The following is a 25,357-nucleotide window of genomic DNA, read 5'->3' as shown; positions in this document are numbered from 1 at the left end:
CAATAAAAGGTTCATTGTATAGGTAGGTCACATTTCACTTATCTCAATGTTGATGAACATTAGGCTGTTGTAATTTTTTGGATTGTGTGATAGTGCTGCGGTAAATGTTCTTTTGCAAGTTTGAACCCCTAATCTTTATTCTTTTAGGTATGTTTCTAGGTAGGGACGTGCTGGATTATATGATGTGCCTCATGTCTTTTGTGTGCTGCTTGCTTCATTCTTTTAGAGAGGACAGGGATATACTGTTTTTATCACTTGAAAATTCGATTCTACATTTCTGCTGCTTAGAAACCAATCTCAGTTTTCTAAATTGTAAAGTCACCGGTCATTTTGTGGATACACAAATACCTATTTGAAAGCATCATGAAATGAGCCTAGAGAAGCAAAACATTTTCTTCTTCTTTTTTTTTTCTTTTTTTTTTGGTTTTTCGGGTCACACCCATTTGATGCTCAGGGGTTACTCCTGGCTAAGCACTCAGAAATTGCCCCTGGCTTGGGAGGACCATATGGGACCCTAGGGGATCGAACCACGGTCCTTCCTTGGCTAGCACTTGCAAAGCAGACACCTTACCTCTAGTGCCACCTTGCCGGCCCGCAAAGCATTTTTAATTAGTACAAGAGACAAGTAAGTCTGATTTCTTGCTCCAATCTTAGCTCAGTGATTTTCAGGGTTTTAAGTTTCCCTGCTAGAGAGGATATTGAGAGATAATGGTTTTGTTTCTACATTTAAAAAAATAATGTCAAATAATTTAGAAAGCCCCTTGATGTTAAAAGATGGAACCAAACAAGGCCAGTCTTGTGTTTATTTATGCAAAAGAAATAGTCAACCTCTCATAGAGAAACAACTCCTTAGAAAATAAGAAAGGTTGACTCAGAGAAAAGATCATAATTATTGAGCACTCAACCCTACTAATCCATTCAAGGTCTGCCCCCATCTTCTTTAATCCCTAGGGCTTATATCTATGTCAGTAAACCACAGTTTAGAGTAGTAAGCAGGGGCAGGGATTCCAAGAAGTTTCAGCTTCCTAAGTATTTCTCTCTTGATCATCAACAATAGTTAACTACCCTAGAAACTTCTTTACCAATGTTGAGAAGGGAGTTGGAAAAACCAAAGCTTAAAAACAACTCTTAGAAAAGTTAAAATAAGTAAGCAAGAGACTGAAGCTTATTATTTTTTCCTAACTAGAACACTGGGCAGGGAAATCACAAAAGAAATCCACTTTGTGCATAGAATATTACCAGTCCTATTGGTAATATTTCTTTACCTATAGTCCATTCCTTGGATTGGAAACTCTTTTCTCCATCCTGAAATATAATCTAGATTGAATGATCAAATGCAAAACAAACAAAATATAGCCATAAAGTTAAAATGGCCTTACATTAGTTTCTAAAAGTATATTACATACATTTCATAATAAACTCTAAAAACATCACCATCAAGTATACAAGTCATGACACTGGCTTGTGAATCTTGTTATATGCTAAAACAAGCAAAACTCTTAGCTAAATTGGGTGCTTGTCCCTCATTTTTCATGCTCTTTGCACCTCAAAATCTGCTGTAATTTCTAAGGGGGAAATAACTTCTGAAGTCAGGAGCAAGAAAAACCTGAAATAAACTCTTTGGTAGAGGTCATACCACATGAGACTTGGAGATCACTTCTATTCAGGGGGCCAGACAGTGCTTAAGTTCAAAACTGGAGCTCCTGCATGTAAATCATGTGATCTACTTATTTGAACTATCTCCTTACTCCATTTCCAGACAAACTTTCATTTCTTTTACTTTTATTATTTTTATAGTTTTGTTTTTTGGGCCACACCTGGTGACACTCAGGGGTTACTCCTGGTTATGAGCTCAGAAATTGCTCTTAGCTCGGGGGGATCATATAGGACTCTGGGGGATCAAACTGAGGACAGTCCTGGATCACCCATTTGCAAGGCAAGAGCCCTTCTGCTGCGCTATCACTCCAGCCCAACTTTCTATTATTTTATGTAGAGTTGGTTACAAGGTAGTGGTCTATAAAAGGTCATTTGAACAAGGGGAATAAATAATTTTCTTTAAGTTGCATTATACTTTTGAATAAGATTCTCCACTCATATGAGAAATAAAAATCACTTCATATTCACTCTTTTTCCTCTGAGAGTTTTAAAAATTATTTTTGTTATTTCTTTTCTTTCTTTATTTTTGTTTTGTTTTTTTTTGTTTTGTTTTGTTTTTTTGTTTTTGGGTCACACCCGGCAGCGCTCAGGGGTTACTCCTGGCTCCAGGCTCAGAAATCGCTCCTGGCAGGCTTGGGGGACCATATGGGATGCCAGGATTTGAACCACTGTCCTTCTGCATCTAAGGCAAATGCCTTACTGCTATGCTATCTCTCTGGCTCTGTTATTTCTAGTACACAGCTACCAGCATCACAGAGCAGACAAGTCCCAGAATCAATGGAGAACTTGACAGCACAATATTAACACACAGAGGACGTTTTCAAATAAGGATTAGTTATGACGTAGTAACATAACTCATGTTTCTTTGAATTATAAAAAATAAAAGACAAAGTGGTCTATAATAAAAATTATATCCCCAAAGCTCTCTTTTCTTATTTGTTGTTTGCTTGTTTGTTTTTTTTATAAATTATCTTTATTTAAACACTGTGATTACAGATATAATTGTAGTTGTATGATTACAGTCATGTAAAGAACACCCCCCTCACCAGTGCAGGATTCCCACCACCAATTTGTTTTTTGTTAGTATTTTGTTTTCTTGGGCCATGATGCTCATGGATTACTACTAGCCCTGTGCTCAGGAATCATTCCTGGTGTTGTTGAAGAACTATATGGGTGCTGGGGATTGAAGCTAAGTTGGTCACATGCAAGACAAGTACCTTACCCACTCTACTATCTCTCTGCGTATCCAAGCTCATTTAAGTCAGTTATGTGAATCTCAACATGTTTACACCAAAACAGTGTGTGTGTTCTTTCTGTCTCTCCATCCTGCCCCAACTTCCAACCAGGGTGGTATTTTTCACTATGTAGAGTCCCATGTATTATGACAGTTAAGTTGGAGGTCCATGGGTAATACTTTGGGTCGTCTGATGGGGCTAAAACAAACATATGTTTCCTAACTTAGAAATGATGGGATAAGGAAGCATACTCTTCTCTTAACATAGGGCCTTCTGCATCTGTTGTAAGAGAAAAGGAATTGAAGAAGGAACTGGTATTGGTAGCTGAGGAAAAGATTGAAGAAGGAAAAGAGGATGTTTCTAGGAGCAACTCCATAGGAAGAGGGCTAGAGCGGAATGCTGTAGGAGGTAGGGGAAAGGGTGGGGGCGGGCAACTACAGCAGATTTGAGAGTTGGTCAAAGGCCAGGTTCTGAAGAAGCTTAAGAATCTCCCACATTGCTTGGAAGAAAATCCAAACACTTGCCTGGCATCCAGGGCATGTTATAACCCGGCTGCTCCTGTAATGCCAATCTCATCCACTTCATGTCAGCCTCCATTCTTCTCACCCACTCTGCTCCCATCATGTCACAGTTCTATCGACAAACATATACCCTCTTTCCTCTACTTTCTTTAGCCCTTCATACCCTCCAGCACCTAAAGAAGACAGAATAGGCTTGTCATTTTCTGTCTCCAGATCAGCACTTTTCTATTTGCTTTCAGTCTTCTCCCACTCGACAACTGCTTCCACCATCATAATTTTATATTGTCTAATGCACTCTTTAGACTTAGTGGCCACTGTTTTGCAGATAATTGGTTGTCTTGACTAAATTATTAGAGAAAAAGGCCTAATGAGTTGCTATCTGGCTCTGTTGAATACATATCAAATCCTGATCAGTTCCTTTTGAAAATTTCATGAAATATTTGTAACCAAATGAACCAAAGACTTGATACTCACTTTTAACTTTTCTAAGCCTCAGAAAAATATTTGGGTCTCTTCTACAGCTGATTTCAATGGAAGTCCCCAGAATCCAAATATGTATGAGAGCAACCCAAATCCTTGCACTAGGCCAAAGAGTTCTGGGCTGGGCAGTTTTGCAAAGGCCAGACATATTCTGAGCACAATTTGTCCATGGCAAAGTGACAAAAAAATGAAACAGCTGCTCTCACAGAGAAAACAGAATGTGCTTGGCTATTCTAAAAGACATTTGAGAATGTCATGGTTCTAAAGAGTTAAAAAAAGGCCATTCATTATCAGGCACTATTTTATCCCCTCTAATTTTCTTCTTCCATCTTCCGTCCCTCCTTCCCTTTATCCTTCCTTCCTTCCTTCCTTCCTTCCTTCCTTCCTTCCTTCCTTCCTTCCTTCCTTCCTTCTTTCTTTCCTTCCTTCCATCTTTCCTTCCTTCCTTCTTTCCTCCCTTCCTTCCTTCTTCCCTTCCCTTCTCTTCCCTTCCCTCCCTCCCTCCCTTCTTCCCTCCCTCCCTCCCTCCTTCCTTCCTTCCTTCCTTCCTTCCTTCCTTCCTTCCTTCCTTCCTTCCTTCCTTCCTTCCTTCCTTCCTTCCTTCCTTCCTTCTCCTTCCTTCCTTCCCTCTCTCACTCCTCCCTCCTCATCCCACTCCCTCCCTTACTTTTCCCCCCCGTAAAGTCTGAAAGTCAACTAACTGCAATAAAATTTTTTTTTTTAGAATGGAATGAGATGGGGCCTGCAGAATGGGGGTAATTCAATAAGATAAATTCTCTGAAACACCTCTGAAGAAGAAAATGAGGTCATCAAGGCAAAGTAAAATTATTCGCCTAATGTACAGGCTGACATGAGAAGCAGTGGGCTATTAAAATGCAGAATTCGTAATCTAGAGGTCAGGATGCCATGCTTCAAATCCCAGCCTTATTATTTAGTAAATGCATGAACTTGAATGAATCAATCTATTTAAGCCTCAAGTTTCTTCATCTTTAAGTGAGGATAAAAATTTAATTACTACATCAGAGAGTTATGAAAAAGGTTAAATGAGGTCTTCCATGTAAAAATATTCAGTACTGCACTTGGTCTGTAAGTTAATAAATAACAATATTTATTGGGTGTGTTTTTAAAAAAATGGTAATTTACATTAGGGCCAGAGTACTACATTACTTAAGGGATAAACCTAATGTTGTAGCCTTTGGGACAGCACTCTCAGGCGTTATGCAGTAGGACATAGTTTGCACACTCTACACAGTCTACACAGTTTGTGTGCATGCTTCTGGTGTATGCACAACCTGTATTTCTCAAGGACACTTAGATTATGTACCAAAAAGAGGAGCGGCTCCTGGGTCTGAAGGGGTAGTACAGTGGGTAGTGCATATGCCTTCCATGTGGTTTATTGGGTTTGCTCCCCAGTATCCCAAGCCTGCCAGAAGTAATTCCTGAATGCAGAGACAGGAGTAACTGCTGACCACTGCTGAGTGTGGCCCCCAAAGGAAAAATAAAGAAAAAAGGAAAGGTTCCTATGCATTGAGCCCGGCATACTAAGGGTCTTTCCAAATAACAAATGGCTTTTAATGGTCCACTGATAGGGAAGCAAAAGAGGAACATGCATACTCATAAAGCAAACAAGAGCACCAAGGTGACTGCAAAGAACTGTTAAGGAGAACATATTCTGTAATAGAAAAGTACATAGAAATAGTAATAGAAATAGAAATAGTACATTTCATACAGTGAGTTTGGTGACAGTAGAAGAGGGGAGAAAAGTCAAGATTCATAAGAGGCATCATCAGACAAGATGTGGATGAGGTCCAATCAAGAGAGTGAATGCAAAGATGGAGTAATGGATTCAGGAAAGGAGATGTGCTATAAAGTGACACAACCTTCCCCCACATTTCCAGTTTAATGAACACATTTTGTTTGTTTTGAGGCCATACCCAGCAATGTTCAGGGATTACTCCTGGCCTTGCATCAAAATCACTCCTGGTGGTGCTTAGGGTATCAGGTGAGATGCAGAGGATTGAGCCTGGGTATTTCACTTGCAAGGCAAGCAGCCTACCTTCTATACTATCTCCAGCCTCAAAAGCACATTTTCTAGATAAAAGGTGGGAGAAAATGAATATTTTCTGCCTACCCAGATGTGCCAGACATCATTCAGACCCACTCCTGAGAGACAGAATGAGAGGCTACCTTTGGAGGCCCACATAGGTAGTTTCCTTTCTACTATCAACCTTTGTTGCTGTGGGATGTTCTGAGAGAAGAATGAGAACCACAAGCTTCTTTCTGTGCTTCCCTTTCGTTGGCTGCCTGGTGTCTCATTTTAACCATATGCCCTAAGTGGGTCACCCATAGTACTTTCTTCTTCTTCACCATATACATCCATTTTGTCCACTTATTTCATTTCAGGATTAGACAGATGAGAAAGCATATTTCCAACATGGTACCTACTATAACCTGCCTTTCTCAATCAAATAAAAATTAATTCTCTTCTTGAAAATGGCAAATCTCTAGTAAACTCTCAAATTCAGTCACATGTCAGGTATCTCCTTAGATTATTTATATATTTATTTAAATGTTTCTTGGTCACATCCAGGGACTACTCCTGGCTTAGTGCCATAGAGACTTATCTGGCATAGTTGGGGGTGATTAGGAAAAGCTAGAGATTAGACCTTGTAGCTCCCTACTAATCATGTAATTAGACTACTGAGCTACCTCTATGGCCCAAATTTTCTGCCTTGTTTGGAGGTTGGTCCATTTAAAAAAGGATTTTAAAAGATCTATGTGGAGCACACACACACAGAAATGAAAATTTTTGTTTGTTTATGGGCCACATTCTTCTCAGGTCAAACTCCAGGCTCCTTACTGTTTCACTTTTGGAGGGGTTTGGGGGTCCACATGGGGTGTAAGGGATCAAACTCAGGAATCAAACCCAGCTGCATGCAAAGCAAGGTCCTTACCCCTGTTCTGTTATTCTAGCTCAGAAATGCAATTTTTCCAAGACACAATTTATATGATAGAAAAAAATTTTCCCTTGGTATACATATATGGTCAATTTATGCAAAGACAAGAATATATACAATGGGAAAAGGATAATTTCTGTAGCAAGTAGTTCAAAAAAGGTGGACAGCCACGTGCAAATGAATAACCATTATCTGAACCATTATCTTAGACTGGACACAGAAGTAAACTAAAATAAATGAAAAACTTAAACTATAGGCCTAAAAGCACAAAGCTTTTGGGAGAAAAAGGTCCACTGAGGATCTTGTCAATAATTTATCTGAATTTTATGCACACATGTACAGATACATGCAACACAAAAAAGCAAAAATAAATGAGACTACATTAAACAGAAATGCTTCTGTATATCCATCCATCAATAAAATCATCATGGAAAGGCAATCCAACATGCATGAAATAGCAGAAAGTATTTTCAAATTATACACTTGGATAAGGTGTTAAAATCTATAACATAAAAATTTCACAAAACTCAATAGAAAAAGATCAACAATCTGATTAAAAGCCCCGAAGATACCAGAGAAACTAAATAGATATTTTTCTAAAGAAGAAAATGATGACCAACAGCTATAAGGAGAAGTGCTGAACATCACTACTTATTGGAAAAATTAAATCAAAACCACTTTACACCCATCAGAATGGTTGTCATCAGGAAGAGATGTTGAGGAAAGGAAAAATCCTCAATGTTGATAATAGTACAAAAGGTGTACCTTTTATCTATGGAGTTTCCATAGATATTTGAATTTTTCAGACTATGGTATTTCCATAGTCTGTATTTTCTTTATAAAATTAGCAATATAACTATTATATTATGGAAAAAATTCACCTTCTGAGTATATATCCAAAGAACATAAAAGCATTATCTTGATAAGATATCTACACCTGCATGTTCACTGCAGCATAATTTTTATTAGTCAAAAAAACAAAACAAAAACAACAAAAACCAATTTATGTCCATCAATCAATGAAAGTAACAAGTGTGGTATATACAGAATATAAAATATTCAGTCATAACAAAAAGTAAAATCCTGCCATTTGCAACAAGAAGGACTGACTTTGGATATTATGTTAAATTAAAAAAAATAAGGGAAAGAAAAAGCCTATCTAATTACATTTACAACTGAAATCTCTAGGAAGAAAACTCAGAAACATGGAAGCAACTGATGATTATCAGTGGTGGTGATGATGGTGATGGGGAGGGAGTAACACAAGGGCGAAATGGGCTGAAAAAAAATACAAACTTCCATATATAAAATAAATAAGTCATGGAATACAATGGTGACTATAGTTAAAGATATACAATAGTATATAGCAGCATTTCTCAAACAGGGCCATATAGCCTCCAGCGCATCTCCATCATACTTCAAGGTTCCACAGATGAAAATGACATGATGTGGACCACAACGTGAGATTAGGGAGTTAACTAGCAGCATGGTGGGTGAAGGAAAGAAAAAAAAAACTCAAAAGAATAAATATATCTATCAGAAAAACTGTTGAAAATCACTGTTCTACTGTATATTTGGAAGTTGTTAAAATGAAATCTTGAAAGTAAACATTGCAGGAAGAAAAAATATCACTTAGGGAGGTAATGGATGCTGACAAAACAAGGTGAAGATGGGTTCACAATATCAAGTGATCACATGGTATATTTATAAAGGCAAATATTATAAGTCAATTACATCTCAATAAAACTGGAGGGAGCGTGGTTTTGCTATTAGCACTTGGGGAATAAAGACCCAGTTGTAGTAATTCACAACCATTAAAACCATAAATTTAGCATTTTGTATTGCCTCTTTGGCAAAATAGCACAGCATGGCTAGAACAGGGCATGCACCCAACCCCAGGGTCAATTTTCAGAACCACATGATCTTCTGAGTAGTGCTGAGGGACTTATTTGGCTTGATGTGGTTCTGGAGATCTGCAGCACCACTAGTGGTCTGCATGTCTTCATGCATGAAACTGCAATCCTTGTTTGCAGAAAAATCACTGTTGGGCCACTGGATTTTCAGATATTGCTTCAGAAGCTCCCTTAATCCCCACCCACCCCAAATATTTTTGTGTTTTTCTACTTGAGAAGTATGTGAGATGAGACTTAGACAAATGACTTTGGCTCCCCAAATTTAGGTTTTCTTGTATACAAAATAAAGGTGGGTCATAATCAATTTTATTATTCCACTTTGTCTAATAGTTACAAAAAGTGAAGTGGTGAACATAAAAAAATTTAGCGTAATTCCAGGCTTTCCCCCGCCATTTTGAAAGCCATCACTTATGGGAAATTCCTGATAGACATTTTTGAACTTTTTATATGTTTGTTTGTTTGGGGTCACACACAGCAACACCTGGGTTACTCTTGGCTCTGCACTCAGAAATTACTCCTGGCAGGCTCAGGGGACTATATGGGATGCCGGGGATCAAACCTGGGCTGGCCACATGCAAGACAAATACCCTACTCACTGTGCTATTGAATGATCTGGCCCCATTTCTGAATCTTTTATAAAACAAACTTCCTTTTTATTCTAATGTTTGTGGTCACTGTCATGTTGTCTAATTCTCTTTACCTCTTTTCCTCCAATGTAATCTTCTATTACATTGACCTATATAACCTCCTAATAATTTTTTTGATCAAGACTCTTTTTAGTAAAATAAATTTAGATAGATGTGTGGGGAAAGAACCGGAGAAGTACACATTTGAGAGAGAACACAGGCTTCTCCAGAGTGGAAATAAGCAAGCAAAAAAACAAAGATAAACAAGGGAGATATGTGTGCAAGGGAGAACAAGGTTTGAAGAGCAAGCCAACTCCTTAATAAAGCTTTAACATCCTAGAGACACATTTTTGCCAGAAACACTTAGCTTTTTCTTTAAATAAACATTAACTTGGAGTGAAAGAAAAACATGAGCTGAGCAGAGATCCCACCATTCTTTTAATGTTGGAAATCCTTCACTAAAGAAGTAGGGTTTTTCCATGAAGATCTGTCTTCTATCTAACAGCCAAAATCTTAGAGAGAGGAAAAATACAGAGTAATCTTATTGCTTCTCTGCTTTGTGGCCATTTGAATTGATGGAAAATGACCAAGTTGGGATTCACATATTTAAAATATTTCTCCCTCTTCTTCTGTGAAACTAATCTGTATTATATTTGGCGCAGGGATTGTTATAGTTTTCTTGGATGCTGCCAACTTGGAACATTAAAGAACACAGACGTAGGAATTGCTTACAAAGAAGGAGCTTTTCCACCCTTGGGATACTGAACTTCTAGAAATCTCTCTGATAGCAAACCTTTTGGGAAAGTGCCAGTCTTGTCACCTTGCTTAAAGAATTCACAGAGGAATGCAGGAATTTCAAAGGGGACTGAATGAAACGCTTAACAGGTAATGACTCTGTGACTCTACTTACTTCTTGCCATTCCTCTGCATGCCAAGAGTAGTGAGGACATGGAGGGGCCTGGCAGGCACGCTCTGACTCTGGTCTGTTGTACAGGTTACAGTCGGTCTCTCTGGCAATTTTATGTATTCCCATCTGACAGGCCACATTCCTCCGCTGAATGCCTTGGCCACAGGATACAGAGCACTAAGAAGACAAAAGTAGGTAAGTAGGTGCTTTGGGTCACTTGGGTGTGAAGAGGTGTCGAAGGTGGAGAGGGTCATAGAGATGTAGAACCTGCTCCTAATCCAAAGATTTTCACTATTATCACAAAGCTTTCTGATTTCTAGTGACGGGGACATGAGATAATGTCTGGTATCTGGAAACATTGTCTATTAATTCTGAGCAAGGCAGGTTCTCAAGTTCTCGAAAATCTGCAAAGTTAACAAAGCTCTTGAAGGATTGGGATAGATGATTATGAAACATTTTGCAGAACCTGGAAATAGCAATGCCACGTAAAATGAAAATACCAAATGATTTTGTATAACAGGGTTCAAAGTTCATGAGACTTAGAGTACTGTTAAAATATTTTTTTTTAGCAGATTGAAGTATAATCCACTGAAAAATGTGGGGCCTTTAAGTAGAATTATTTTCCCCTTTTTTGTTTTTTTCTTCTATTCCTAGAGATAAAGCATTTTTAAAAAAAATGGAATTCGGGGAGGGGGAAAATGGAATTCACTATGATATTTATACCTATTTACAACCTGAGATAACTATATAAAAGATATACACTGACAAGATAAAATAATTTCCTTGGGCATAATGTTTTCAGTTCTTGAAAAATATTTCTAATCAAGCTGAAATGTGTTGTTGACCAAGATGCAAAACACAATACTAAATCTGCAATTAACTTTCCTCTAAATTAATTTTTTAATGGTTTCCTCATTGCAGGGTTTTATAATCTTACTTGGGGGCAAACCAAGAATTATTGTCTTTATTAAGGCTTGGCAGAAACAAACTGAAACATTTGATTGTGATGAACAACATATTACTCCACTTAACTATTCAAAACTATTATCAAGTTTTTCTAAGAGCTTGAACTTAATTAATTTATCTGGTGTTGACAAAACTAGTTTGACATACATTAATGTCATCTTTCTCAAAGGAAATCTTACAGAATAAAATAAAAATCACGTTGTTGATTTTTTTTCAAATTAAAAAGTAATCTTATCCAATTAACCTGCAGCATGATTTTTATCCACCTGATCTAATGAAAATTTACAGTCAAGCAGCATACCCAAATGTTGAATGCTAATTTTATTTCTATTTCATATTTTAAGAAATTTGGTGCTTCTATTTAGAAGGTACTTTGGGTAGTCATATCATTGAAGAGAAGGACATGTTTTCAAACAATAGAGCTACTACTGTGGAGGTTTAATTTTATTAATTGGAGTGAATGAGTGTGTAACTTTCAAGAAACTAGAATTCTAAAGTGATTATGTTCTGAGTAAAATCAAAATGTGAGTCACAGTGATTTTTTTTAATGTACAAAAATGGCCATTTAATGCTCAAAGGTGTTACATGTATGATCTTCATTGATCACACTGATTAAATAAATTGTAACAATAAAATGTTACCACACAAATATTAGAAGTGTTCAAACATGGTTGACAAATAAGCACAAACATACACAAAGTAATCAAACCCTCCAGTTATTTGAATTTAAGGTTCTATATAAAAAAGTATGTTTTGGGGGAACAATGTACTCAAATAGAAGTCCAAAGAAAGAATTCAACTGATTAAACAAATTTTAGTGGACATAGTTGATATATATTACTAGAACTCATCATTTTTCCATAGCCTAAAGTAAAATGAAATAGATGAAATACTTTTATGTATATACTACTCAGGTTACTACGGAAGACTCCATTTTCATGTGGTCATTAACAAATAAATGAGTTACGGTTCAATGAGTGCAAGGTATTAAGAACTGTAAATTTCCAACATTAAACAAAAATCACTTCCTCTAACAACTTTCAATTATGTTTCCAATGGCAAAGCAGGCTGGTTTATGTAGGTGTAGTCAAAGTCAGTTTTGAACCAACATCTTCAAAAGTATTCTGACTTAAATCAAGGTAACAGCTCTCCCTTTCTTAATACTGCATTCCTAGTAATCTTCACAAGGAAGTGCACTGTAGCAAAGTGTCTTCTGAAGGTTCAGCTTCTCTTACTGGGCTGTCTCAGGGGAGGCTACATTTGCATATAGTCAGCCAGGCTTGCTTGGTATATTCAGAGTTTTGCTCAGATACCCCATGAATAAAACAACATCTGAAAGACCTCTGTATGACCCCAGAGGACATGATGCTGTAGTAGTGTGTGCACGTGTGCGTGCTTAATGCTCCTTGTTCTTTCGGTCCATCTCTTAGTTGGTTTGCAGACAAAAAGACTGACCAGTCTCTATTAAGGTTTCCACATTTATCCACAGCCAGCATTTCCAATCTGATAGTCAGTGCTGCTTTGAAAGTAGATGTTTTTAGTATTGAACTATGGAGCTGGGAGGTGAAACTATGTCTCATTTCTCTGTGCTCCCTCCTAAGTAATGCTCATAGGCAGAACTCATCACTCAAAAGAAGACCTCAAAGCTTAGTTTCATAAATAATAGAATCTCTCTGGAACTTCTATTTGAAATCTGGAAATAATTTTTATACTTTTCCCAGTCTTTCTGCTGAAATGTTGGTAGTGATATTATTTAAAGAAGAAATTGGGTTGAAAATAACCACAAAAACAACTTTATAAATGGTAAAAACCAAAATTGCAAAAACTTTTACTCAACAACTGTGTACAATGCCTTTCTTCTAGGTATCTCAACTAAACTATATTTTCTTGGCAGGGGCTGACCAGTGCATTGTTAGAAGATTAGCAGCATCCTTGGCCTTTATCCACTAAATGTCAGTAGTATTATCTTATCCAGAAAGTTGTAACAACTCCAACTATCTCTATCTACTGTCATGTATCTCAAAGCTACAAAATTCACTCCTATCCCTTTCCAGCTGAATTTTTTCTATACTAAGCACATCACTTAAAATATCTTTTATACTCCCTAATATAACTCTTAGGAAAATAATCCACAAATAAAGCTAGGAACAGAGATGATCACAAGAACTTAATCATAAACAAAATGAAAACACTCTACATCTGTACCAGGCAATATGTCATAGCTATTGATGGTTAGAAATTGACTTTCAGCTTTAGAATATGGTGCAAATCTACCCTATGTTAATCACAGTACTATTTACAATAACCAGAATTTGGAAACCATCCAGGTGCCCAACAACAGATGACAGACAAAAGAAGCTATGGTACATTTACACAATGGAATACTATGAAGCTTTTAGGAAAAATAATGAAATTTTCCTATATATGGATCAACATGGAGACTATTATGCTGAGTAAAAGGAGCCAGAGGAAAAGGGATGGACATAGAATTGTCTCACTCATCTTCAGGATAAAAGAATAAGAAAAATAAAACACAGTATAATAATTCAGAGACAATGGAAATGAGTGCCAGGAGGACCAGCTCATAATATAAAGCTTGCTACAAAGAATAATGAGTACAGTTAGAGCACTAACTGCAATGACAACTACATGACAATGATAGTGTGAGAGAGGGGCAGAATGCCTTTCTAAAAGACAGGCAAGAGACCGGTAGGGGAGGAAAATGGGGGAAGAGTGGTATACATTCTATGACTAAAACCCAAGTATGAACATTTTTGTAACTATGGTTTTTAAATAAAGAAAAAACTTGTTAAAAAATACGATGCCAATCTAATGTGATCTTTTGTGTAGTGCAAGTGAGATATGGATGAGAAGCCTCTACTCAAACAATCTAGTATCAATGCTTAAGGTTCAAATATATACAATACAAACAGCACCAATCACTAAAGCAATTTTCTTTCTGGCCATTCATTTATAGTTTCTGGAATATCTCAGAGGACACAAGTTATTGAAAGCCATGTATTCAATTAAATACTTGAAGAGCACTCAGAATGAGACATCATAACTAAGATGTTCTCATTGTAATAATAAGAAAAGCCTAAACTAAAGAAACTATGTAGTCTCATAATGCATTTTTTCCTTTTGATATTAGCACTAAAGGACTTTTAAAAATGATTATACTGAGAACTTAACCCTATACTAAATTATTCCTGGCTAGGGAGTTTATTCTCTTCTTTTCAAAATAAATAAACCGATTAAGTTGAATCCAGAGATACCACTGGTGGCAAGATATACCACTATATTTTTCTATCACTAAAAAAGAAAAGAATCGTCATTGATTACATTTGTTTTATTTTTTATGCTTCTGGCACATAGACATTAAAATATCACTAAAGAACTAAAAATGAAAATCTGGGCTTGATGAAAGAGTCACTTGAGTGAACTCCTGATGGATAAGATCATAATAACTGGTTTTATTCTATCTGATTATGTTTTCTTCATTTAAAATAAATGATTTTCTTTAGAAGGGTAAACTAAAAATATTATTCCAGTTAAATATGATAAAGCAGGGTCTTAATGTTTTGTATCAAGCTAAATCAAGAATTGGATGATTTTTGCTTTAGAATTTCTTGAATTCTTCTTAGTTCTTTATCAAATATCCCTAAACAAACCAAACCTGGACTTTTAAACCAAGATATTTTAAAAGTAAAATGAAGGTGATGATATTTAATAAAAGATTTACTTCAGAAATTTTTCTTTACAAATTAATCACTCAAGATATGTAGAATTGAAACATTTTAAATCCTAACAGAATTTCGGGGAGAGACAAGTATAGTTATTACGGCTTTACTATTATCCTATCCCAATAGTTTATGTTTTGTATTATCATTAAACATTTGGCATAATGAAATATTGTACTAATTAGTCTTCCTACCTTGAAGACAGGATGATTAGAATATAGCTATAAGCAAAAAAACAAAAGGATCCAACACAAAATCTTCCGAATATTGTTGTAAATGGGTAATCATTACTCTTGCTTTAATATTGCTGCCTTAAGGATATTCCTGTTTACTAGCAAATCATTACTAAGCCAATAATCTTTAATCATGCAGACCATCTTTCTGCATCAACAACTCAACTGATTATTTTGATATACACTTGTAAACTTCACAAATTGAATTTTGCCTATGCAGCTCCATGTCTTACTGGCTTTTATAATTCATTTCTGCAAATCAAATCGGAGCATTCTAAAGTTGGCCATGGACTATTAAATGAATGTGTTTGCTTGCATTTTTTACAAAGGTGACAAGATTTTTCTAAGTAGTCATTTTGAACAGGTACAGTCTTATCAGGAGGAGACATACTGATCATTCTATTACCTTATGTGCAGAGAAGCCTCCCAAGGTTTAAATCTAACCATCTCTGCTTTATGAGATATTTTAGACATTCCATTCGGATGATAGGAATCTGAATTAAAAATCTGTGTCTACCATTAAAAAGTAAAAGATTCTTTAAAAGTCTTTTCATTGAATTAATTGTCCTTTACAATAAGCATATTTTATATGCACTAAATTTAATATTCAGAGCAAAATGTAAATATATGAGGATAGATCAAGCAACATAAAGAAAAAGTAACAGAGCATGAAACATGTAAGAGGACAGGCTGATTAGTGTGTTATCTTAAATCAAATTAGCTGCAGCTATTTACATGAATGATTCCTAGTCAAAAAGCAGGGACTGCAAGTTACAGATGACAGTAGACATTATCCATTAGATAAGCCATTGAAGATGACCTTTAGGAAACTCTGTTTTGAAATCTAATTCCTTAGGAAGCAAAAGGAGGAACTAACTCTGTTAGATTAATGGATTAAGCCAAAACCAAAACATGATCAATATAAGAAGAGCTTGAGAAAAATGAGGGTACCCATTCCTGGGATATGATGCAAGTCATGTTTCACATTTCTGTGGAAAAATGTTTGGCTGTGACTTGTTGGGACAATGATGCCAGCTCAGTGCATTGAGAAATAATTATGTTTCTAGGTAAATTTTCCATTAGTTATATGAAAGTGGACGATTGCAAATCCTTCCCAGGTAGATAAAGTTGCTTACAGCTTCTTTGGGTCTACAGAAAAATCAAGATCCAACTGTGGAAGAGTCAGTTCTAGAAGTGGCCAACTGGTTATGTATTGATTTTCTGTTGCATCCACATGTGTCTCTGGCGTATGGGAGAAATACATATTCAGTAAAAACCTCATTGACTGAGTGTAGAGAAGCAGCATTAGAGAATACATGAAAATAAATTTAGCCTTATTACTTTTTAATAAGCACTTTCAACTAAGCTGAAAAAGCACAGCATAGAGTGATGAGATCAATTCTCAGCTCAGATGAGATTCTGATTCATACAATTGTTTATAAGTACTTATAAACTTCAAAGCTCTGTCTTGAATTCAACAAAGAAACTTTTCTTCTTCTTCCTTCCACTTTCTTTTCTCTTTTTCTTTCCCTCCCTCCCTCCCTCCCTCCCTCCCTCCCTCCCTCCCTCCCTCCCTCCCTCCCTCCCTCCCTCCCTCCCTTCCTTCCTTCCTTCCTTCCTTCCTTCCTTCCTTCCTTCCTTCCTTCCTTCCTTCCTTCCTTCCTTCCTTCTTTCCTTCCTTCCTTTTGGCTCTGAGTTGAAGAATTACTTCCAGTAGTGCTCAGGGGACCAACCATATGCCAGGGATCAAACCCAGGTTGGCCGCAACAAGGTTGTACTATCATTCCAGTCCCAAAAAAGAAACTCTTCCATCCAATTCCTGTCTATATTACCAACTACTTAGAATTAGAAAGGCCTCACTATAGATAGTTTTGGGTGTACATGTTACCCTTTACCATCTGATATACACATAACACTCATTCAAACAATTACTCTTCAAAGCCTATTAGATTTAGAATCTCAAAGCTAAGAACTTGGTGTTCATGATTGCATTAAAAGAATTATATAAGGTCAGCAAAGAAAGGATAAACAAATCATTCCAGGTTGCATAGCTTGAAGCTGACAGAATTTCCAGTTTGTTTTCTAATTCTGATATAGTTAAGCAAATGGGCAGAGAAATATTCCCTAATACTTTAAACCAACAGTTCTTTAAGAACTCAAAGATAGGTCTGAATGGCAGCTCAGCAGGTATGGTACTTTTCTTGCACACAGCCAACCCAGATTTGATGATTGTTATCCTATAGTCTCCTGATCCCATCAGGAGTGATCCCTGAGGACAGAGCCAAGAGTAAGCCCTGAGCACAGCTGGGTGTGTCCCAACCAAGCTAAACAAAAACCAAGAAACAAAAGAACCTCAAAGGTAAATGCATACATAATTCCAAGTGAATATAGCCAACATTAGTTTAATCAGATTTAGTGCATTTTGAGCTGTCTGTGACATTAAAAATGTTATTTATTGATGAAGTATTGAGGAGAGCTTCTGTGTAAGACTCAGGACTCAGACATACAGATCTACTGGACCTGATCCTCAGCACCATGCTAAGGTAGATAGCATCCAAAGTGCAAAGGGTTATAGTCAGTTGCCAAGGTGCCCCAGCTAATAAGTATCTTGACAAAATGACTATTCCCTCCCTGTTCCCGAGCTCCCTTCTGACAAGTTAAACCATGCAGAGAAGCAGAAGCCAATGCTAGTGTCAGGTACAGGGCTGAAGGTAAGTTAGCAGTGGTAGAGAAGTGTCGCTCACCTGACTCCAGGCGCCAGCCTTCCATTTGGGGCATCTTCCTCCTCGGCACTTTCTATGCCCATCTGGCTTAGCAAGGTGCTTACAGTAATCACTTTCTAAATGACTTCCATCTTTTGACATGCAGTAAACATTTCGTTGTTTATGCCCTCGACCACAAGAGACAGAACACTGAAATATAAAGCAATGGCAAGGTTGTTGTGGGTTTCTATTTTTTTTTAAATTACATGGAATTTGACAAAAATCTATGTGGTGAGATTTTAAATCAAGCTATGAGGAGTCATAGTCCCTCCCACCTTCCCACAAGTTCCTTTGGGATAATCGTCTCAAAGCTTAATAGAGATAAAATGCAAGATTGGTGTAAATATTCACAGCATTCCAGCAGCCATTCCATCTGACACATTAGGCTCATTTAAGTAGATCTTAAAATTCAGATTAAAGAAAAAATCCACAAGGGCTAGAGAATAATACTGCAGGTAAATTGCTTGTCTTGCAAGTGGCTGACCAAGATTTGAACCCCTGTACCCCATACAGTCCCTCAAGCCTGCCAAGAGTGACCACTAAGTGCAGAGTGAGGAGTAAGCCCTGAGCACAGATGGGTGTTGCCCCCAAGCCCAAAAAATAAAGTCTTTGTACATTAAATTTCCATAAAATTATAATTTAAAGAAGTCCTACTATAAAATATTAATTCCATGCAGTCTCTGGTCAAAATATTTCTTCAACAGAGTACACATGATTTAATTATTTGGATGAAGGTGCATTTCCAAATGAAGTTGTGTTCAATATCCTAATTAATTGATTTAAGGCAACTCTGTTATATTTGGTGGAGGATAAATGTTCATTTCCCTCAGTTCATTAGTAAGGAGGTGAAAAAGGCTTTAGCTTCTTAAAAACTAATGGTAAACTCTCAGGTAAATCTGTGCCAATTTTGAAGGAAACCATTACCTTTCAACTTTGATCTGCAGGTTCACTGAGCTGTTTTAAATGTGACCTTGTCTGACCACATCTAAGAAACTTGACTTTGATTTCAGATTGGGTTTCTCAGAAAGGTTTAGAAATCAAAGTGCACATGAAGTCAAGACAAAAATTTGACATGACAGATTTTTTGTAAACTGGCAAGAGGCTGGCCCCAGTGACTATGTTGAGATATTTTTGTGTGTGACTCATTAGTGATTACAGAAGTCATTACCATTTGGATCAAAAATTTGCTGGCTCAGGTTTTCAAGACACATCATTTCCCAATATGACAGCTTTTTTTTTTTTTTTTTTTTTTTAGGGAACTGAGTTTAGGGATGGTGAACAAATTATGAAAACATAATTAAAATTATTAGATTTCAAGTGTCATTTTCTTCTACCTACTTCTGCCACTTTATGAATTTGTTAAGTTAACAAAGTATCCTTACTGCCTAATAAATAACACAAAGTAAAATAAAACACACAGCCTAATATTAATTCAACACTACTACCAAGCCGGTTGTTAAGCCATGCATAAATGTGCGTTAGTTGCATTTTTCTTTTAGCAAACACAAACCATTAAAAAAGTTTCGATAGTAACTGAAACAGAAATTTTAAATATGTTCAAAGTTTTACTGTAGCAAATAAAAACATTGCCACTTTCATGTGAGTTTGCATTTCATGCATGTTATGAGTAGATTTTGTAAATATGTTCATAGAGTTTACAATGTAGAAGGAAGGAATTTAAATTGGATATCTGTACCAAAACAAAAATATCTAATTTTCAAGTTGCAGTATTGTCATTTTTATAGCTTAAAGATTTGGGAATAGGGGCCGGAGAGATAGCATGGAGGTAAGGCGTTTGCCTCTCATGCAGGAGGTCATCGGTTCGAATCCCGGCGTCCCATATATGGTCCTCCCGTGCCTGCCAGGAGCAATTTCTGAGCCTGGAGCCAGGAATAACCCCTGAGCACTGCCGGGTGTGACCCAAAAACCACAAAAAAAAAAAAAAAAAAAAAAATATTTGGGAATAAAATTCTATTAAAACTTTTGAAAATGTAGATCGTAGAAATATCCCTACAAGCCTATAAAAGTGGGCTAATAACCTGTACATAGATAATTTATAATATTATTGACTAAGTATTTTAAAATGTTACTAGAAGAAAATGATATATGAAAATATTAGTATTTTCTACCACTTTTTTCATTTTTTTAATTAAACAAACATTTATTGAATACCTACTAAGTTCTAGGAATTAGGCAACAATAAAATAAAACTGTGAGGAATAAAACCAATATAATACCTTCATTATGGTTTTTACACCAGAAAGGGAGAACAGCATAAACCAAAAGAGAACATAGCCTGGTCAATTGAGAGGAGTGCTATGAAGGAGATGGACATGCTAGAATGGTTGCACATGGATTTCCTCAGATGTACTATGTGAATTTCATAAGGAAGCAAATGCATTTGGACTTAATCCTGCACATAATGAGAAGACATGAAAGAGTTTTAAATCTGATATTTGTTTCCAAAAATTACGTTGATCTCTGAGTGAAGAGTGGATAGGAATACGATGAGTGGAAACAAGAAAACCAGGAGTACTTACGTTTGTTCAGGTAAGAGAATATATGGCTTAGTTTAGGGTCTAGAGCGTTAGGGTAAGGAGATTGTGGGATATTTTTTGATGTAAAAATGATAGGACCTGATAGAACCAGCTGTTGGGTGGAGGGAAGAGGCCAGAGTTAGAGATGGCTCCCAGATTTCTGGCATGGGAACTATTAGAATTTTCTATACAATTTACGTTTGTTAGGTAGATAGCGATGACAATTACCCAGACAGAAAAAAAATGCATTCAAAAATGTATTTGTAGGAAAAAGGCTAGAAAGATATAGATTTATAGGGTATAATTCATTTGCTTAATTTGAATAAAGAAATGAACATACTTGACTTAGAGTAATCAAATGATCTTAAAGTAAGGCTATCCTTAAGATAGTTACTTCAAAAAAACAATTAGTCCAAATAAACTGCCCCTTAATTTGAAAAATAAATGTGAAATGGAAATACTGATATAGTAATCTTCAACAGTCATTGGTGGAGACAGCCTGAAGGTAAGTGGTCTAGAGAAACAAATGAACAAAATACAAAGACGCACCTTCACATTTCATGAAGGTACAACTCTTCTTTTAGAAATATTATCTTAGTTAGCCATTCCAATGATAATAGTGATATGCATTGCTATTAGAGACCATTGGTGTTTATAAAATTATGTGACATGACAAATGCTTTATATATATTATATATATGCCTCTTCTCACATGAGTATAACAGTAGAGGATAGATGTCTAATGGAACTATAAGAGGACAGTGAAAATAATTAGATTATCAAGTTCATTGATAATTCATCTGTAGTACAACTACTATTAAAGCCATAAAATAAAGAGGGATGAAGTAGTTTCTCAAGTCTGTTGCTTTAACAGTCTTAATATCTAGTTTTGTTACATCCTATCCATTCCCTATGCATTTTTTCTTATTTGTAGACTGATTCAGAAAAAGACTTGCAATACTTCACGATTCACTTCATACATAATTTGCCTAAAATTATTAAGATCTAAAAGTAATTTACAAATTCTCAAGACATTTAATCTGATAACAAATTTCATACTTCATTTCATACTTTCTTCTTGACAATGAAGAAAAGCAGTAGCCCATAGAAATGTTCATATCTCAATGGCTTACAAAGATATATTCTGACTTCATTGAGAAGGTGGCATTTTGATAATCAAATCTTATATTTCCATCTCACCATTTCCAATCTTTTTCTAGGCACTGACATTTGTATCAACATGCATTACTGAGATGTGTCACCTAATAATATGCTTTCTATTGACTACATATCTGGAGTTTCTTGCCCTGGGAAATATTTTATTCATTAAATTATAACTAAAATAATCTTCTATTGGCCAATAGGACTATACATTTTTTTCCTCTAAGGAAACAACTTGTTTCAAAGAATTAGTTTTCACCCTACCCCCAAATTTGAACAAGATTCTCAAACAATACAAGAAACATTAGGCAGCATTTCACATGACTAACTTGGGGGATTTTGTGTCTGTAACGCCTTTTAAAAGAAATGTTTACTATGGAGTTTTGATCAGATGTTACCCATAACACCTTTATTGACTAGTGTTTAAGAGTTTGACATTCTAACATGAACATTCCTTTGGAGAAAATGAAATTTACTCATGGGTAGTTTGTTCTCTATCTCAATTAAGAGCTTGCTTTCTAAAATAGTAGTACTGATTTTGTTGCAAATTCAGATCTGCTAGGCTTATGACTAGCCTTAGAGGTTCTCTTCATAGGTCTTCCACTATATTCAAATGCATGGTCTTGTAGTCATCAGGAAACCAACAATCCACCCTGGTGTGTCTGGTTGGATAAGATTATTAAAGATTGAAAAAGTAGAACATTCCTGGTGTTGAATACAATCCATGGGCACTGGCTTTTCTTGTTTAATTCCAACAAAAACCTTATGGCTCAGTAACTATTAAAATTTAGTTTGATATTCATTTTTAATTCATTAGATAAGACAGAATTAAAGAGGTGGCATGATTTTCCAAGGAATACAGAACTGGAAAGTAATAGAGATAGGCTGTGAATATAACATGCCTGACTCCAAAGTTGCCATTTTCTATCAAGCTATCCTTACTGTGAAAAGGAAATCAAGTAAATATAAAGCTCTTCTTGGAGAATGTGACACTGTAGATTTCTTTTATAGATCTTTCAAGGTTTATTTATTTGGGGGGTGCTGCCTGATGCCATGGTACATGAGCATTTCCATTTATTGGTGAATGACTTTTTGCATAGACATAGATGGAAGGTCATACATTTTGGCTTGCCAATTCATAGATGTATATGAAAACAATAATAGTCTCTGGACTCATTAGAATTGTGTTATAATTAAGTGAGAGAGGCAGAGATCTTGGTATTTGGAATTGACAGTGTAAAAATAAACATTCATTCACTATCTTCCTTACTATTAAACTAAAAAAAAATCTAAGATTAACATAGGCATTTGTTAGAAAAAGGGACTTAGTCTAGAAAATATCAGCCATATACATGAACAGATCAAAGAGCCAATTTCTAAAGGTCCAGTGGTATATAGAAATACACAGAGCAAACATAAGTGTGAAAAATGCCCGATTTCCTACTAGTGCCCTTTTCACTTTTTAACGAGTCTTTTTTAACAAGGCAATGAAAAAACAAATAAGGAAAAGAAAGAGTCTGATGCTATAGTTCTTCTACTTCATCATTTTCTGCTTACTCTTTTATCTATAAATGACTTTTCATTTGTTATTCGTTATGTCATTTCCTTAAATGTGCTTTAAGACTCAACACCAGAGCTAAGGATTATAGAATACATACTTCCCTGCTAGGTTTGACAGGACTGTGGGAGTGGGCACAGTCTTTTGTCCCAAAGTATAACTCTTTATTGGCAAATGTGAACACATTTGGTTGGTGTGTGTGGGAGTGTGCAATTTATTGGGCTTCTCACAATACAAGAATGGCTCTGATCCAGAGCATCAGGGAACCAAAATGACTGAGGGGGAAGGAACAAAAAAGCTTTGCCAGAAAACAAGGGCTGTAACTTTAGAGCGTAAAGTCAGTGTTGACAGGCCTGCCTGATGGCTGTTTATGTCCAGGACCACCATGACACTTATTATCATGAAAAGGAGCTGAGAAAGCCTAAGATTGGCAGGGAACACCTTGGAAGAAAGCAAATGTGAGTGTCACGGTCATCCCAGCCGGATGGGGCATCCCTATTGCTCCCCATGCCCCAAAATCTTTGTGTGGGGGAGGAACTTAAGTTCACACATCAAATCTTGGAGCATACTTTAAGGCTGCTGTCAACACTATAACCAAGTAGGTGGCCTTGCACATACAATGTAAAGAAGGTGGTATGTGATAAACATGGGGTACAGACAGATGTATCCACGTCTCTCACCTTCTATTAACACCCCCCAACTGTGGGTTCATACTCTCCAGTTACCCCCCACTTCATAATATAACATAATAGAAAATGAACTCTACATATGAAACCCAAATAGGGCTATTTTTGTTCTGCATGAACATAACTGTGAATGAATGTTTTTCTCCCAATAAAGACAAAAGAAATTTAAGAAAATGTGGAAGTACTCAAGTCCTGGGTAAATTATTTCATGTGACCCAAGAATTTTATGCATATACATTATATCATTTACCAGTTACTTCTAATGTGCCCTCTTTCTCCATTCCCAGATATACTGCTTTCCTAGAATTTCTTTTCCTTTTCAATGATATATATGATGATTATTTGAAACCTGTCTTCAGCAGAATGATATTGGCATTTTTCCAGGAAGAAGTAAAAATGGGCAAAATCAAAGTTTTATATTTCACCTATTTATTAAGCAATCTGGAAGATAAGGTGGGATATTTGCTCTAAGTTTCTTATCCTCAGCTGCCTCAAAGGTGAGAAATAAAGTTTCTAAGTAATTAATGAAAAAGTTGTACCTATTGAAAACAATGGCCAAAATTTCTTGTTAGTAATATCAAGGCAAAATACTAGGAACCCCTGACTAGAAGTAGCACCCTGACTCTATTAGATCTTACTGTTTCTATATGTTGAACATAATTTTGTCTCTGGGTCTTAACTTGGAATACTGCTACTCCTCTGTATAATGGTTTGTTTCCTTTTTTATTTTATTTTATCTTTGTTCTAATGTTATTTTAATACCAAAGACTTGTCAGATCTCCTTAAATGACAGTCACCAACTCTTTTTTCTCGCTATTTTTTATTCATCTCTATACCACTTAACACTTTCTTTCACAAGGTCTTTTTCAACTTTCTGTTTAATAGGCAGAAGTGAATGTCCACCAACTCTGCACTAGAATTTAAGCTGATGGACTTCAGGACTTTTATCATTGCTATATTACCAATGATTAGAGCAACATTGCTTTATAGAATACTCAAACTATCTATAGATTACAAAAATTAAAATATAAATGAGTGAATTAATAGTACTGAATATAATCTAGAGCTACTATGTCACAGGAATTCTTAAGGATTAAGCAAACGTCTCTACCATGCTCAGTTCACCATAAGGATCAAATAAATAATTAGTCTTCTATCTTCCATGTCTTTTCAGACCCAAACTAGTTAAGTGTTTGTGGTTTAATATTTAACTCACAGTACCAAATACAGCATAGGGTATATCTAAGAGGAATGTTCTCTTGTAAGAAACAGAAACTGAAGTTGGAATACTACACAGTCCCGTCAAGGTTGATCTTAAGTACCACCTAATGTTGTTTTTCCTTCATAAACATATCACTTTAGAAAGAGACTTTTGCTTAACATCAAAAATGTGAGCATACAAATAGAAAACAGAGTAAA

At 36.0% G+C, this 25,357-nt stretch overlaps 1 protein-coding gene across 2 annotated transcripts in view; it reads right to left on the bottom strand.

Annotated features, from left to right (window-relative positions):
• ADAMTS9 (ADAM metallopeptidase with thrombospondin type 1 motif 9) overlaps positions 1-25,357 on the bottom strand; it is a 179,460-nt gene that overhangs the window by 29,452 nt on the left and 124,651 nt on the right. For both annotated transcript variants that reach the window (XM_049777108.1, XM_049777109.1), the window contains 2 exons: positions 17,979-18,146; positions 10,299-10,472 (listed from right to left, as the gene is read on the bottom strand). In XM_049777108.1, coding sequence (XP_049633065.1) covers positions 10,299-10,472; positions 17,979-18,146 — 342 coding nt within the window. The remainder of the gene's footprint in view (positions 1-10,298; positions 10,473-17,978; positions 18,147-25,357) is intronic.

The sequence above is a fragment of the Suncus etruscus genome, chromosome 7, assembly GCF_024139225.1.
Source record: "Suncus etruscus isolate mSunEtr1 chromosome 7, mSunEtr1.pri.cur, whole genome shotgun sequence".
NCBI classification, from domain to species: domain Eukaryota; kingdom Metazoa; phylum Chordata; class Mammalia; order Eulipotyphla; family Soricidae; genus Suncus; species Suncus etruscus.
Note: the sequence above shows the minus strand (reverse complement) of the source record. Positions and strands in the feature narration are given on the sequence as shown.